Source organism: Drosophila guanche, unplaced genomic scaffold (genome assembly GCF_900245975.1).
Source record: "Drosophila guanche unplaced genomic scaffold, DGUA_6, whole genome shotgun sequence".
NCBI lineage: Eukaryota > Metazoa > Arthropoda > Insecta > Diptera > Drosophilidae > Drosophila > Drosophila guanche.
In genome coordinates, this window is record NW_022995743.1 from 4,692,639 (window position 1) to 4,709,182 (window position 16,544).

General features: G+C 47.0%; 1 protein-coding gene across 2 annotated transcripts; it reads right to left on the reverse strand.

The window, feature by feature from the left end:
• Positions 1–120: 120 nt before the first annotated feature.
• LOC117592579 (protein N-terminal asparagine amidohydrolase) lies at positions 121–16,514 on the reverse strand. 2 transcript variants are annotated; one of them, XM_034286475.1, is made up of 7 exons: positions 11,253–11,656; positions 1,733–2,097; positions 1,462–1,644; positions 1,199–1,407; positions 955–1,116; positions 773–886; positions 121–392 (listed from the first exon to the last, which is right to left on the reverse strand). In XM_034286475.1, exons 2-7 carry the CDS (start codon positions 1,983–1,985, stop codon positions 381–383), a joined length of 933 nt encoding a protein of 310 aa, XP_034142366.1. In that variant the 5' UTR covers positions 1,986–2,097; positions 11,253–11,656; the 3' UTR covers positions 121–380. The 2 variants fall into 2 exon arrangements, with proteins under 2 accessions (XP_034142366.1, XP_034142360.1); XM_034286469.1 differs by lacking the exons at positions 121–392; positions 11,253–11,656 and adding an exon at positions 16,371–16,514 and having other exon boundaries at positions 698–886.
• Between the last annotated feature and the right edge of the window lie 30 nt (positions 16,515–16,544).

A 16,544-nucleotide genomic window follows, 5' to 3' on the forward strand; every position in this document is an offset into this window, starting at 1 on the left:
ATTCTCTATTTCATCATTTTCAAAATATGCGTATGCAGTTTGCATTCGAATTCGGGAAAGCTATCAATTTTCCCAGCTTTAATTCCAATTTGTTCAATTAAAACCAATCATTCACTTTCGTAGTTTATGTATGTATAGCCAAGCCATTTCTATATTTCGTACACTTTTGATTACAGTTTACAGTTACAACTAAAAATGATTGCATTTGAAATTGTTTTGTTTACATATGTTGTGTATATATTTTGCTAAGAATCTCTTTTAGATATTAATAAGATGTGATAATTGCAGCATATGCAGCACACATTATCATTTATTAATTGTTCGTTTTTACGTTCAGATCCATTTCTAAGGCGCGTCCCAAAGGGTCCTCACATCCGAACTCACTCTTGAATCTAATTGAAGAGAGAGATTATTTGAGATACAACAAGCAATGTCGGCACTCCATTCATCGCAATTGCTACTCTAATTGAGCCATAAATAATTGGGTGATGCTGCATGGATTATCTATATCGGTTACAATTACAGCCAAATACAATTAACTCAACGTTTAAATTCAAACAAAAGTAAGCGCAGCAGCCACAATTAGGTGGAAATTATATGCGAAGGGTAGCAGGTGTAGCAGGTGGTGGGGTGGCAGCACTGCAAAATGGTAACGACGATTAAACACATGCACCAATTTTATACATTCGACATCTGCGACAACTGTCCATGACGCGCTTCAACTATTTACTTGTGTAACAACTAAACACTAAATTAAGCTTTAATATCTAACCAGAGCCCAGCACCCCGTGGCGTCATCGCGCCGAAAGTAGCGCGGCCTATTGTCCCTGAAGACGGTGACAGCGGGAAACTGGTTCTCCTGTATGAATTTGATGGTGGCACGCGTCTGAAACGAGCAAAGCAATTAGATCGACTCACTCCCAGCGGGGGGACACAACACACGCAAGCACGCACCTGGGGCGCAAAATGTGGCGGCTCCACATCGGGGCTGGAGGACAAATGCTGCAGCAGAAACTCATCCGTCTGCGATAGCCACAAGTCGGCGCCGCGCAGCGGATCATAGTTGAAGGGCCCAATGCGCAGCATTCCCAGCGTGGAGTCGTACACATCCAGAACCTGAAATGCCAGAGAGTGAAGAGTGTTGCGTTGGTCAGGTGACAACTGCGTGGGGATTCGCATTTCGATTTGAATCGCTTACCGACTGCGCACCCATGAAGATGCGAGCATCGCGCAGCTCACGGTCGGGGCCTCGGTCTGGGAAGCTGGCCGGAAAGATCTCACCAGTCTTGATGTTCACACCCACACCATATATGATGGGGCAGTTGATCTCGCCGCGCAGCATGGTGTTCAGCTCGCCCACACAGGCCTGCGTCAAATCGATCTCGAGGTGATGATTGTGGAATGATTCTGGAAGGAGATTTCCATTAGAGCCTGCCACCTGCCGCTGCCACTCACACTCACGCATAATGCTATAGAAAACATCCTCGCCGTAGCCCTTTGAGTCTCGATAGCCACCAATCAACTGCAACTCGATGCGTCCTTCGGGATAGCCCAGTGCCAGCTCTTGCACCCGAGAGACCATGGTGCAGACAGCCTCGTCCACACCGCTTCCATCAAAGTGGGCCAAAGCCACGGCCCCAGATCCTGCAAGGGAAAGAGATGCGTAAGGGCCAGATGACAAGGTAAGCAGGGTTAACGAGCCAAACGAAGCCAATTTATGGGTGCCACATACCAGAGTGCCTCACGACAACAATAATACAGGTGGTGGCATCGTCGGCGCCAATGATGTTGACGTTCTTGTCGTGCGGGGCAGAGGCGGCCAGCTCCCGCTGCCCGACATAGAGCAGACCCACGGGTCCCACGGACTTGGCCTGTATCGAGTGCAACTGCTGGGCATAATCTCTGTAGACGGGATGCTGCAGGAACAGGCTGTTGGTGTCCATCGGGCAATCATCCTGCAGCACGCCATTCAGCACTAGAACCATTCTGGCTTAGCTGTCTCTCTCTCTCTCCTGTTCCTCCCGAGCTTTTGTCGGGCTTCAATTTCAATTACGTAGCGGCGTGGCGTTTGTCTTCAACAAGACAAGTAGCAGGCGACTGAAACGGAAGGCAGAACAGAGTGTAGAATGAAATGATGTGAAACTGAATATTTTGACTTAGAGCCCAATGGGAAGAAAGAACGGACTGACTCCTACAACTATCAGGGAGTGGCGAGTAGGCAGGGGCTACAACAGAAGCAGCATAAAAATCAATTTACGATGCCCGCAACCACACGATGCCCAGCGCAGGAGGAGAAGATTTGCATGTTTGATAATAATTTCATGCGGTGGTGCTAAAAAATATGGTTACTGGTAACTGCAATCCTTCCTCGATCGCCTTCCTTCCTCCCGCCGTTGGCTCGTAAATTTTACAAGTTCTCTGGCACACAAATAAAAATGTCAAAAGTCTGGGGCCCTGCGGCTGAGTGTTTGTATATCTGCTGATTCGATTTCCTCTTCCCTTCCTGCTGGCGAGCGCAACAATGGACTGCCTGAAATTGGTTCTTCGGCCGAGGCAGAGGCGTTGCCCCAAAAAGGGATTGCAGCAGGCATAAAACAGCGAGCGACTCGTGGCCTGTGGAAATCTAATAAAACAATTAGAAGGCCATTTTGGGTCATCAATTTACGAGTGATATGGCATCAGCCTCAGCACCCCACATGGGCGTCAATTGAGGCACAAACACGTTGTGGAGCGGCGTTGGCAGAAGTCACAGATGTCACACACAAGTTAATAACAATTAAGTGGCAACGACAGCGAATTAACCACCAAATGAACAACGAATTTCATATAATTTAATAATACTTGGACAGCCAGAGAGAAGCACCCTGTGGTGCAACTGCATTGGGTATGGCATGGAATGGTGCATGGAAAAGGCGCATCTGACTCGAGCTGAGTCAGTGCCTCGTGTGTAATTGAATTATTTACCTACAGACACTGGCTAGTTTCAATTAAGAAAAATAAAGTCAAGCTAAAGTTCAAGTATGCCCATATACGAGTACGAGTACGAGCAGGGGTACGAGTATGACTGAATCAACAACAGACGAGAGACATAAGCGATTACATGGGCGAAAAGCTGTCTCAAACAATTGTCAGAGCTAATTTCAGATGCAGAATTCGTCGTTGGCTTACTGCTAGCCCAAAAAGGCTTTTTATATCCCCAGCCAGCAAACAACACTATTAACCTGCTCGGGGCGGAAAACAATGGAAAAGTTGGTGGAAAAATCAAACAACCAAAAACGCTGGAGAAGCGAGCGCCTCCTCTGCACAAATGCGCTGCACGTTCGCTGGTGGATGCTGAACTGCCAAGGCCCTGGACCAGAACTAAAACCAAAACAAAATATAAAGCCAGGACCAGACCAGGTTCAGGGTCCGCGTCTCTGGCAATTGTTATGCTGCGGCCGTCTATGTGTCTTGGTCTTGCCTGGAAGCAATTTAGCCGCGATCATGCATGAATCTTGATTAGATATTCAACGAGAAATAATTTGAAAATGATGACAGTTGGCGATAGGCGCAGGCAAAGGCATAGGCACAGGCACAGCCAAAGACATCTCCACGAACCGGAGCCAAAGGAGAACGAGACTATAAATGGTTTGTGGAGTCAGCGGATCTCAAAGGAGATCACTATATAAAGACTAGTATATAGGTGAAGCTGCGGATGACCGAGTTTCCCTACTGATTACTAATCAAAAGACTTAAAACTATTCGTTGACGCTGGCTTTACGGGCGGTCTTGCCAGTCAGTCAGTCACTTCGTGCGAGATTCCCTCCAATTGATAGGCCCAAAAACCTGATTGACTGGAGGTGCTTATTCCTGCGGTCTGTCAGCGAAGAGAATAAATAAATGTATTGCCGAGGGAAGAGAACAGAACCAAAGTGCAGTCTCCACAGTGATCGATGGCAGCCGGCGACGTGGACGTGGCCAACAAGGCCATCAGAAACGTTTCAATTCATTAGGCTGGCGACGAGTCTATTAAGAGAACGACTGGGTTTCGGACCTCGTTACGGTTCGGTTTGGTTCGGTTTGCTACGAGCCGTGTAACAATCACAAATTATGGGTTTGTAGGGAAAATGATCTTGTAGACTTAACACTGATAGCCAGTGCCTGGCCAAACAGGTTCCACTTTTCTACTTGTCCGGCATTCTTGAAGCCAGCAACAGGCACAACAGCAGCAGCGGCAGCGGCAGCGGCAGAATGATTGATGGCAATTTTGACGAGTGCAACAGTGCTTTGGCAACGGCAGCAACTGGCTGCAGCAGCTTCCACTTTGAACGGACAGAGACGGACACTTGCAGTCAAAGAAACTCGCCTCGGCCTCTCGGCTCGCTCTCCTTGTAATGTAATTTACACCCTGGAGTCCATCGTTTGGCTGCCGTTGGCACTCGACTCTAAAGTGTCCATGTCCGCGGTCTTTGTCTCCGCCGTTTCGGTTTGCAGTCCATTTCTGGCTGCAACACGCTTGCTGCACATTTCAAATTCTTCTGGCCGTCGAGGGCAGCCCTTACACGACACAATTGTCAACAAGCGCGAACAAATTTCAGCACGAAAACAAGAAATGAAGTCAAGATTGTACAAGCCAAAGCTTTGAATGCTCTTTCCACGTGATGTAGGAAGCGATTTTGGTATAATTTGAAAGGATTTTAATAGAGAATTCGATACTGCAAAGGGATCCAAGACATCTTTCAGCAATTAAACTGGCAATAGTGGTCAAGTTTCTGTACAATTTTAGCAGCCAACTCCTCATTTTGTTGGCCAAAGAGCCAATCTCTCGCAATCTAGTTCTGAAAGGTTCCGCGCAAAGCTCTTGGCCAGAGATAAAACACCCTTTATAAGGGTATGATAACAGCAACAATGACGACCGGTTCTGTGCTGATCTTCAGCAGAAATTTCGGCTTCGGTGGGCGGCCCAAATGAAGAAATTGCTGGCAGTAAAGCCCCGGCAAACGGCAACAGCAACAGCAACAAGCAGCCAGCAACAGCAACAGCAACAACGGCAACATGTGACACAGAGAAGGTACAGGGAGCGGGAGACAGTTGGATCTGGGTAAAACTGAAGCCTCCTTCGACGTTAAAGCCCTCTTCCGGGTTCGTGATTTTCGCTTGGTCCTCCTCCAGTTGCTGTTGTTGCTGTCAGTGGCTGTGGCTGCCGCTGCTGCTGCTGCTGTGTCTGCAATTGTGACTACAATTGTGGCAGTTGTTGCAGTTGTCATTGTCTTCCACACATTTCATGGCCATAAAATGTCGACGGGGGGATGCGGAAATATTGGAAAATTAATTTCAATCGTTTGTTAATCGAAAGATAACTCTATGAATCGAATTCTTCCTGCAGCTACAGCTACAACCACAGCCGAAGCCACAGTCATTGCCAATGGCTTCTCCTGCACTGCACTGACAATTTAATTTGGCCCGAATGGAGAGGAAGTTTGACTGTGGACCAGGTCCAGGTCCAGGGCAACTGAACGTGACTGCCAATTGACTTCCACACAATTTCGCTCTGGCACGCAAATATCGTGAGTCTGTGGGCCATCACATCACCCCCTTCTCGGTGTCCCCAAAAATGGTCACAGCGAAAAACGAAAGTTTACATCGACAGAGGGATGGAGCTCTAGACCGTGGTCCCCGCTCAGATTCGTGTTCCTCTCTGGCGGTTACAACGTTTTGGGATGCCAAAATCAGCCAAAAGAAACAAACCGAATGGAAGTTGACATTTTTGTGCCCATGTTTTGTCGTGTTGTATTACTTTTTTCTGGGTCTAGACCAGACTCCACTCCATTCAGCGGAAGATGCCAGTGTACTTCATCCAGCAGTCTGAAGTTGGGAGAGCCGTTGAATAGCTCTAATTAGAATTGCTGCTCGTCGTGCTCCCTGCGGTTCGATGTTTTCAAATCAGCAATTCCATTCTGCTGCCACTTCTCCGCTTCTTTCTTCGCATAATTCCATTTCATCCAGTTAATGATTAATGATGCCGGCTCCCATATAGTGGGCTTCATTATACACGTACTGTCATCGCCGCATTCAATTAGATTTTCAGAGAAATAACTGGAACCACTTTGCTGTCAATCATTTGACGGAGTATCAGAAAGTGTATGAAGAAAAGAACTCTGAGGATAAAAGCGAGATAAGATGTTTCCTCAATGATTTCTGATTGGTTCCCATATCACAGGGTTAGCAGTTACAACAGTCAGAACATGTATATGAACTATTTAACGTTCCTTTAGTTTCACATACCAATATTTCAAAGATTCCACCAAATAGGAAATTTCTCTTCACACCAAAGAGACAAGACTCCTAAGTAGGGGGGAATTCTCACTGAGTCGTACATAACAGAGTTCCCGGATCGGCGGTTTGGCTGTTCGGCTGTCGTGTAGTATCTGCTAAGTTGCCTCCGACTACCTCCTCCTCCGGTTGCTCGTTTTTCCCTATTTCGTTTTTTATGGCTGCTTATGCAAATGCAAATGCGAGACGGTACTGCGACTGCGACTCGGAGTGTGCGTAAACGTTTGCGCCTTTTGTTCACATGGATGGGATGGGATTGGGGCCTGCCTGCGATTCCAAAATCGTTGCGCTGCCGTCATGTCCAGTAATTAGCATAGCACAGAGCCAGAGCCAAAGCAAGAGAAGGAGAAAGAGAAGGAGAAGGAGACGGGTCTCTTTCTGTAGTAGTACGAGTACGAGTAGTTGTTTCTGTTTACGGTGCCTCTGCGCCGCTTGACAACTGCGGCACTTTGTTTGTCCTCTCCTCCGGCACCGCGTGGGCTGTGCTGCAGTTTCGCCTCCAGTTGCCTGTGCCCTCTCGCTCATCAAATAAACTCTGCCAGTCAACGTGCGAGGCTTTGCATTTGCGAAAAAAAAAAGAATCCAATGTCTGACTTACTCTGCGTTAAACTTGTTTGACTTTTACGAGCCCACTATTCCGAGCTGCAAAATTAACCCTTTATCTGCTGTTGATTTCTGTGAAACTTGCTGTCATTTGTTTCTGTATGTGTATGTGAGTAAACATGCATGAACGTGCATGTCGAATCTGTCGATATTGCGGATATTTGTCAGTGCAATATCTTTATTAGAACTTTCTTGCTGTATTCTGGATGATTTAAGTACACATTTTGCGTACATTTAACACACATTCCACGAGAATTAGAGCCAAGAATTATCCGCTGTGGTGGGGCTGTCTGATGCGCCGACAGTGGGGAATTTCTGCTAGCGCAATTCGCCATGTTTTCTGTGGGCTCATTTCTGTTTTTATGGCCAAAAGACACACAAACACACACGCCGAGAGCAACTGCCACAAACAACAGCAAGAAACGACAAAAGTCCACAGCAATCGGCTGGCATTTACAACATGCCTACAACGTGGTAATGGTAATGGCAGCACAACCACTGCACCGCTGCACCACTGCACCGCTGCACCACTGCACCGCCAGAGCAAAGACAGCGGCTGTGGCGGCATCTTGGTCCCGTCTTGGAATACCAAATTTTATAGCGGTACACTGTTAAATATTTTGTGGCACTGGCAGCGCAACAGGCAACGAGCCACAACCAGAACTGGCTACGTGCGGGGGCGGAGGCTTGTTTTTATAGCCGCCCAACCGCCCAATCGGCCCTGCCATCCGAGCACCCGCCCGCCCGCGTGCGCGTGTGTGCCCACCGGTTTGATCTTGGGCATTCATTCCGCATGCGGCACTATAATTTATAACAACTGCTGAAGGCGCTCGCCGAATGTGCGACTCCAGCATCAGTCGCTCCAACCGCAGCTCCCAGTCAGCTCTGTCCGCGACTCTACTCGGTGCCGACTCCGATCCGACTCCACACTGCTCCGCATACGCGCTGCGTTCATCCTTTGTGGCCAGAAATTGCAGCGCATTGTTTGGCTTTGCCTTTTGTATGCCCTACAATCGTTGGGGTATCATGGGACTTCTTGTGAGCCTGAGTTCTCAATGTTTGATTGCTGATTTTAACTACTGAAAGGTGTTCTCTTCAATCAGTACCCAAGTTCTTCTATCTTTAAGATAAGGAACTTCACACTAGGAGTCATTTACCCACGAAATTCTGCATCCAATCTTCCATAGTGTATTCATTTCTTCGCTATGTACTGCACTCTTCACGATGCAGTAGAGTTGGAGTGGCAGGCACGCCTCTATCTGCAATGTGCGATCTATTGCGACGGGCGCTTTCCTTTGAGCGGCTGGCCTGCAACGGCCTGGGATTGGATGGCATGGCACGGCTTGGCTGGAGCAGGGTATGCTGTGACTGTGCCTGGGTTTCGGATCATCTAATGGCTGGCGGACGGACGCAGCTCCATTTCACCTGAGATTGATAGCAGTTGACGTCGCTGCAGCTCTCTTTTGGGTTTTTCTATTGGGTGCACAAGGCGATGGAGACTGACAAAAGAACTTTTATGATTCGGCCAGGTGAAATATATATACTTTGGCATTCAGCGCTCGGGCTTGCAGGCTCAGCGCCCCTCCCACTACATGATGGGATCTGAATAGATTTCCGCAGCGAGCTCTTGTGGCTCTAGGGATGTGCCCTCTCTCTCTCCCTCCCTGCCTCTGTGTCTCTTGCCTTGATTTATAGGAAGCGATTGCACATTTTGCAAATTACGATGTCTCAGCAGCTCAGAATAATCCATTCGCTGTTCGTTATTATTATTAATACCTGAATGAAGGCACCAGCAACATCATCATCCAGCTTCGGCTGCTGCTCGGACTCCCCTGACTTCCCGTTTCTGTTGATTGAATCTTTTATGTGTGGATTTAAGAGCCATCTGCAGTGGCAGGAGCAGCAGCAGCAGGAGCAGAAGCAGGAGTCAGACAGGCAGAGTTGAAATTAAATATTTATTAAATGGACAGCAGCCTCACACACACACACACAAAACACACAAGCTCCCACAATAGCATATAAATCAGCTTAAAAACTATTCAATGAATATTCCAATCAATAGACAGAGACGAACAATGTGGATGGAGATGGGGAATGGGCGAGCGCCCGGAAGCTTTAGAACATCTCTGACCCCCAACTGGAGCTGCATGAGCTGCAGGAGGAAATTAAAATGTTTGCCAAATGAGATGACTATGGAATTGAAATAGATTAGTGAACATTGCATTTCCAAGCGACACACACACATCGTGTGGCTCCTTCGTAGGGTTCGGCTCCTCTGTGGCTCAAGTCCCTGCGAAGGTCTTTTCTGTGGCTGCAACCTTTCAACTCCCGCCAAGAATCTATGGCAGCAATTATGTCCTTTTCTTGTGCTTGTGGCAAAGCCGGTCCAAGTCATTGTCCTCAGGTTACACTGACCAATTTCAAAGCTGGACAAATTGAGGTGCATTCCCACACCATTCTCCCCCCAGGCAGCTGCTTGTCAGTCATTTGGGGGCCCCTATGAAACAGAGGTAGTCCCTCCCAGAGTTAGTTTAATTAATTCAACATCGAAGGCTGTAAACATGGTTGGGCAACAGAGTCTACACTTTGACAGTTTACTCGAAAGAGGTGTAGGCACTTGTCGTCAGTCAGCAACAGCAGCAACCACAACCACAGCCACAGCCACAGCCCCGTCTGTAGATTCATCTGTATCTCCATCTCCATTACCATCTTTTGCTTGACTATTAACAAAATCACACACAAAACTTAGAGAACTTTAACCCTTGACTCGAATGAAGAGGCAGCAGCAGCCTCTGGCCGACTGGCTGCTGTGAGAGTTGCCGTCGCATAGAGTTGGAGCCAGAGTCAGCGGCGGAGTTGCCTTCAATTAGCACTTTGGACACACATATTAGTGGGTAAAAAAGACAACAGTTACTCCAATTTTTAATGGCATCTTCTTGTTTTTGGGACATAAAATAGTGCAAAGAGAGAGTTGGATAGACGTCTGTTAGCACCATAAAAGATCTTCGAAAGAAAAACTAATTACACAAGTCGTAAAATCGTAACCAACCCAAAAAGGCAAACCGAATGCGATTTTCAGACACCACCGGGACTCTACGAAACCAAATAGATCTGAAAAATCTGTCAGCACTGACTCATACTACGGTATGTATACAGGAATTATCAGTTTTTATATACTATAGATGATTATATACATTCAATTTTGATGAATATAAAAACCAAAACAATGGCGAATAAAGTTCGCTTTTATCAGTTTTTTAAATGAATCTCAAATTTCAGCTGCCACAATCAACTCGACTGCTCCTTGCAGCTTTTCTCAATCAACGATAAAGATAGTCCAGGGCTCATATTATTTTTAGACCGGCTAATATTGATCATCTTCTAGCAGCGCTTGATTGATCGCCAAGGATAGTAGAAGAACCTAAGAGCCAGACCGAGACCAAAACCAAACGCAGACCCAAGTGCTGCCATGATCATCGATTTCGTTTGGATCGATGCATTGGACAGCGAAATAAATTGTTGCTACACGTATAAGACATCGTGTACGACAAGTTAAGACAACGATCTGCTTGCCTCTCCACCAATCCACCGATCCACCGATCCACCGATCTACCGATGCAACTATCCACCGATCCGCATCATGTGGCGTTGCTCGCTGCAGGACCCACAGACTACAGGCGGCAGACGCAACCGCAGACGGTAGATCCTCCTTCTGCGGCCTTCGGTTGCGTGGACACTATTGCGCAGTGTCTATATCATTAATTAATTTAATCACTCGAACATGATTTCGCTGTGCCAGCGCTCTCGCTCTCTCTCTGCTCTCTGCCAACTCTTTCGACAAAAGTTATTAATTTCGAGGCACTTGGGAAAGAAAATCTGAAAATCAATAGCAGCAGATAAGATGGGAAAGCCCCCGGCCAGGGGTAGCTACCAGCTAGCTAGCGATAGCTGCCTCCCCTGCTGAATGGGGAGCACAACATTCAGCACAATATAGATTTCCGATGCATATTTCTGAGGAATAATCATTTGCTTATCAGCTCGCTGCGCAGCTCAGATCTGTTCTGCTCTGCTCTGTTCAGATCTGTTCTGTTCTATTCGGTTCCTCAAGCAGCACATAAATTTTAACGATCTCCGAGCATTCGGCTGTGCGATAAGGAGGTATGATTTTTTAAGACGCGCTACAGAGGAGAGAATGTTTTCGAAATCAGATCATAGAATGGGCGGCAATACTCTCAACTCACTTTCATTTTAGTTTCTAAATGGAGAAGGGGAACTATGTAAATCTGTGATGGGGGGATGCTGTTCTATGGGAAAGTGTTATCTTTTAAAGAACTTACACTGAATCGTAATCGTTCACTGCACTTGGAATTCGTGGATCTAACGTGGATATTTCTTCTTAAATTGTTAATTTTCTCACACAATTTTCACTTAGCCGACGGCTATTTTTCCTCTTTTTGTTTTCTAAGTGGAAATAATTTTGTGTTTATTAATTTCTCCTTTATTTTTGGGTTTCTTATTGTTGTTGTTTTGTCTCATAAATACACTCTCGAGAGATATTTGTCTAAAGGGGGAAACACACTAAAAACTGCCACTGAAAATAGCGCGAAGCGGTACGCGCTCTACGTCGTTCCCCTGAAAAACCGGACTTGAGAATGAAACTGAGACTGGGACTGCGACGGGGTCTGAGCCTGAGCCCGAGTCCAAGTCGAAGTCGAAGATTCGAGTGGACGGGCGTCGTCAGAGTCGAAACAGAGGAGAGCAGCGCCAGCGCCAGGGCCTTAGGACAGCCTGTTGAGGCGAGACAGAGAGCGCATGATTTGCTGCCGGCCACCTAATTGGACCCCGTTGCGACGCTGCAGCGATGCGACGACGATGTGGTCTCTCGTGTCGTGGTTGCCACATCGTGCTTTGACTTTAGCTTCGACTTCGGTTTCGGCTCTTTTGAGTTTTGTTTTGGGGCCCGCATTCTCTGGCAACTCTTTCGGGTCCCCGCAGGGGCCCAGCCAAACGGCGGCGCGAACGAGATGGCAAATGAAGCAACACGTGTTCTTATCAGTTGAGTGAAGCAGTCGGCCCGAGTCGAGTTAAACCCATCTGAGTGGAGTGGAGTGTGAGTCGACTGGGGGGGAATTGAGTGAAAGCCGTCTGACGATTATTTGATTTTGGTTTAATTCTATTATATGCAGGTCCTCTGTTGCTCGTGCCTCTGCGTGTTGTTGCAGCTTGTGGTCAGTCCGTCGCCTCGTTGGGGTTGCATCTCCGTTGGCTGGACTCGCTTGCTCCTCTAATTGGTCAGTGGCCAGCGTTTTATGTACAACAAATGCAGCTCGTGCTTGCCCCTATCTTGAGTGCCACTCAAATGCTGGACACTTGACGGTGTCTTTCAGAAATAATGGATACAAAAAGGGGGACAAAAGGGTTTTCCAAATGGAAAAGGTTGAACGAGTTTTAAGGGGTTCTATCTCTGAATTGGTATAAAATATTGATGAAATTATTTTGGAGTTATTTTACTGATGGAATGTGATAATTTCAGCAAGAACTTCTTAGGCACAGAAGTTGTTAAAAGTTTTCTGCAGTTTTTAAGATAGTTTTATGGAGCAATCCCCACAAACTATAACTCTCTGCCGCAATCCCAACTCAATTTCCCACAAATTGCAAAACTCTTACTAGCACACCGATACCCGTTACCCCACCACTCCACCCCTTTCCAGGACAAGCACAAAAGCCATTACGCACCGCTGTGAGATTGTAATCTAAGCTCTCGTTATTGGAGCAGGCAGGGATTTAATTAGACAAATGTCCCCCAATTTGTAATGTCATTTTTCTCGGCAGTTGCGGAAAATCCGAATGTAAAACTTTTTGGTGTTGAAAATGCAAAAGGTGAACCGAAGGAGCCACACACAGAAGAGAGTAATGGGGTGGGGTTAGCAGAGGGATGCTGCTGCGATGGCCCCAAGTAAGAAGAAAATATGTCTAATTTTGCACCATGTGGACACTGGTCATTATTTTGGCCAGAAAATAAGTTGGGAGGTGCACAGGGGGCGGCGAGGAACGTTTGCAGGTACAAGAGATGTTTGCCAAGTCCGACAATCTCTCCCTATCGCACACTCAATAGCTATCTCTCTCTGGTAGTTGGATGTGTGTGAGCCAGCATGCGGTCTCTCGGCGTCCAAGCGACGACAAAAAATGAGATTTGCTGACCGGTGGTCATTAAAGCACATTTACAATGAGCAAAGCCATGTTGGCTTGTGGCTAACATGGTCCCTCGCCTACTTCTGCGCGCCCCCCTGAGAACACCATGGTCCATGGTCCATGCAAAATGACCAGAGACAAGCGATCAAATCGATGCCGAAATTAATTTATCTTGGCAACGGCTACCAAAATTTGACAAATTGAAAATGTATTTCAAATTGACTGCACGCTGTTATCTCAAGTGGAGAGTCAGGGGAGAGTGGGCAGTGTGGAAAGAGTGGCAGGGGGTTTGAGGGGGTACACATGTAAATTGGGTAAGCCAATCGATAGATAAATAGTTTATTAAATCCCCACTTGGCTTTCGAAATACATTTTGTACATATTTATGTACATATTTTACATACTTTTATTGATAAATCCTATCTAAAGGAATATATTCAAGACATTGGGCACATATGCCTCTAAGAAGGCTGCTCCGGGATCGAAGGGAGACGCACTCAATTAATCTTATCATGTTTTGTGAACTCTGTAAGATTTCCAAAGCAATTGTCTAGGCCGAGGCCTGAGCACCCTGCTTCCATCGCTTCAACCAGTTGATTGCACTAATTGGCAATGAGCGTGACGATCGCCAGCGATGGACAGCGACTTGGAGCGAATGGGGGAGCGAGTGCTCCCGAGGGATGCGACAAGATTTTCATTCATAAAACACTCGCCAAATGGACCGGAAGTTCTTATTGGATTGCAAATAATGATACACTTGGTGAGGGAGGGTACCATGGACGCGATTGGCAAGTATGAAACCTTATTGATTTTAGAGTTAATTTTTATTTTCTCCCCACTTCTGTTCCATTACCAGTTCTTTGGCTAAACAGAGCTCCTTCCCCCTCAAAAGATCTTCGTTTGTGTAGAAAGAGTATGTTATCTTCGTGTTTTAAAAGGCACTTCCTTTTGCTGCTTCCCTTTGCCAGCCTTTGCTCGAGTTCAATAGTGTTAATTAAAGCAAAAAGCCTTAATTATAGTTATTTGTTTGTTCTACTCGTCACAGGGGAAGTATTTCCGCTTGGAGCACAGCACAGCTGCCTCTGATTCCACAACGACAGTCACTGTGGTTCCACTGCTAGTTTTGGGGGCTGTTTATGTTACGGATCCCGTTGGGGATCGGATCCGATCGGCTTCCCCTGGTCACCAGATCAGAGTTCAAATGCAGGCAAAAATATGTAAATGCAGGGCGCTTGCGTGGAGCGATAAAAAACAAATGGAAAAGGGAACCCACCGCTAACCGATTTCAACTTCAATTTCGAGCTCAGTCATAAACTTGCAAGCAGATTGGGAGGGTTCTTTCAGGCTCTGGCTCTGGTGTTGCGACTGAGACTGGGACTGGGACTGGAACTGGGGCTGGCACCGAGGCAGCGGGTCACGAGCTTGTCGGCCCAAGCTAAATGCTTGTTAAAGGGCGTGCTCGAAATTGTAGTTGGAGTCGCTGTTGCTGTTGTGTGGTTGGTTCGTGGCAACCACAGAAACAAATCAGCCAGGCGGAGAGGCATCCCAGCAATTGGCAAATTCGATTTGCAATTTTTACAAATGCTGTTGGAGCTGAAGCTGAAGCTGAAACTGTTACTGGAGCCAAAAGATTGAGCCTGAGATGTGGCTGCTGGGCTGAGTAAACAATTTAGAATGAAATGCAATCGGGAGTCAGAAAGTTGATTTGCAATTTCATGGCAGCAGCAATTTGCACCTCATCATCATCATTATCCTGCTCGCAGTCTCGCTCTCTCGCGGGTGATGATCTTTCAATCGTTCAATCAGGCAGGCCCTGGCCACAGCAGGTCAGCCCCGGAGCTGAGCGGAGCCAGGCACGTGCAGGTTGCAGGTTACAGCCTCCAACCCACGGCTGCGGCTGAGGATGTCCCAAATATTTCTCCCTCTCTCTTCCATCCGACAGAAACAAACTATTCGTATCATTTTGGGAATTTCGCTATCATGGATGAGGCTATGATGCAGCTGTTGGCAGGCAACCAGGAAGTGGCCGCTGAGTCCAGCGCGTCCAAAGGCAAGTTGTTGCTTCCAAGCAATGAGAAAAATTTCGCTAGATAAATAATGCATATCTCACGCACTCGCTCCCCGGACCAGAGTCCGACCCCAGACCCAAACACAGGCCTAGGCCACAGCTACAGCTACAGCTACAGTTGCTGGCCCAGCCGTTTAATGAAGGCCTAGATCCGATCCCGGGCCATAATAAGCAATGGGCAACAATGAAATCTTTTGCCTCGGCGCAGGCCAATTTATGCGATGGCTTTGCTTGACTGTTGGGACTCTATGCTGCCTCCTGCTTCCACCGCCAGCACCCTCCTAGACTCGATACCTGCGTGTCGAGTCAAGTTTCGATTTGGCGCGACGGCTGGCTTTAATTTAAGCCCTGGGCCTGGGCCTGAGCCCCAGAAGATCAGCAAAGGATTCATTAAGTTTTGATTTTGGTGCTTTTCTATTTACTTTTTCCCAAGATCAAGCGAGATTTACACCAAATTGCCAGAGCCTCTGGCTGGGTCTTAGTAATGGTGCACTCCACCGCCGCCGCCTCCGAGTCCTACTTTTACTGCATCCTCCTCCTGGCCGTTCTGTGGATTACCGTTTCTGATGCCGCTCTGATGGCACTGCAAAATTGGTTCATTAAATTTCGACTGTTTGTTTGTTGGTTTGGAGTCCCATTGCCCCTGCCACTCCTGCCAGCTCTTGCCCATGCATACCCCTGAGAGTGCTCTGTAGCTCCCACCCACATCCCGAGTTCAGTGGAAACTGGTTTGCTCAACAGTAGCACGACCGTGATAGCGACAGCCCTTCATCATCGTCGGAGGGCGATGGGCAGTGCCTAATTAGCAGTTCATCCCGCACAAATTACATACACACACGAAATGTGGGACCAATAATTCGATAATGGGCATGTCCACAGCTGTAAATTACAATATAATATGCCGCACAGGCCACTCATCATAACACATCAACCACCAACAGAGGAGACCGCATGTTTGCAGAGGGATCGGGATTGCAATGCAAGCAACCAGCTGGAGCAGATCTCTTGTGTGGCTATTTAAAGATTATTTATTGCTTGACAGCAGCTACCACACCACTACCTAAAAGCTCTCCTCGTTAGGACAATCATTGAAACATTTATCAAATGGGAAGAATAACAATTGCAGAAGAGCATGACCGTGGCCCGCTCTTTTTGTTGTTCGTTGTACTTGGGCATTTAAGAGAGAATTACTTACATTTTCATAGCACCAAGTGGTTCGCAGATATGTACACTCTATCTATTTGTTCACAATTTGTTGTTAAAGCTCATTTGTTACCATATTTTGGCTAATTTTTATTTGTTAGCTGCAATTTGTTGTATTGTTTACTTTTTTTGCACTTAGTGTGAACGTTATCAAAATATCGACACC

What these genes read in the sequence shown, in the direction of transcription:
- LOC117592579 (XM_034286475.1), bottom strand. Translation starts at nt 1,985, where the DNA reads ATGGTTCTAGTGCTGAATGGCGTGCTGCAGGATGATTGCCCGATGGAC. An exon ending in TGTTTTCTATAGCATTATGC is followed by an intron (nt 1,408 to 1,461) that starts GTGAGTGTGAGT and finishes ATCTCCTTCCAG; the next exon opens with AATCATTCCACAATCATCAC. An exon ending in CGCCACATTTTGCGCCCCAG is followed by an intron (nt 887 to 954) that starts GTGCGTGCTTGC and finishes TGCTCGTTTCAG; the next exon opens with ACGCGTGCCACCATCAAATT.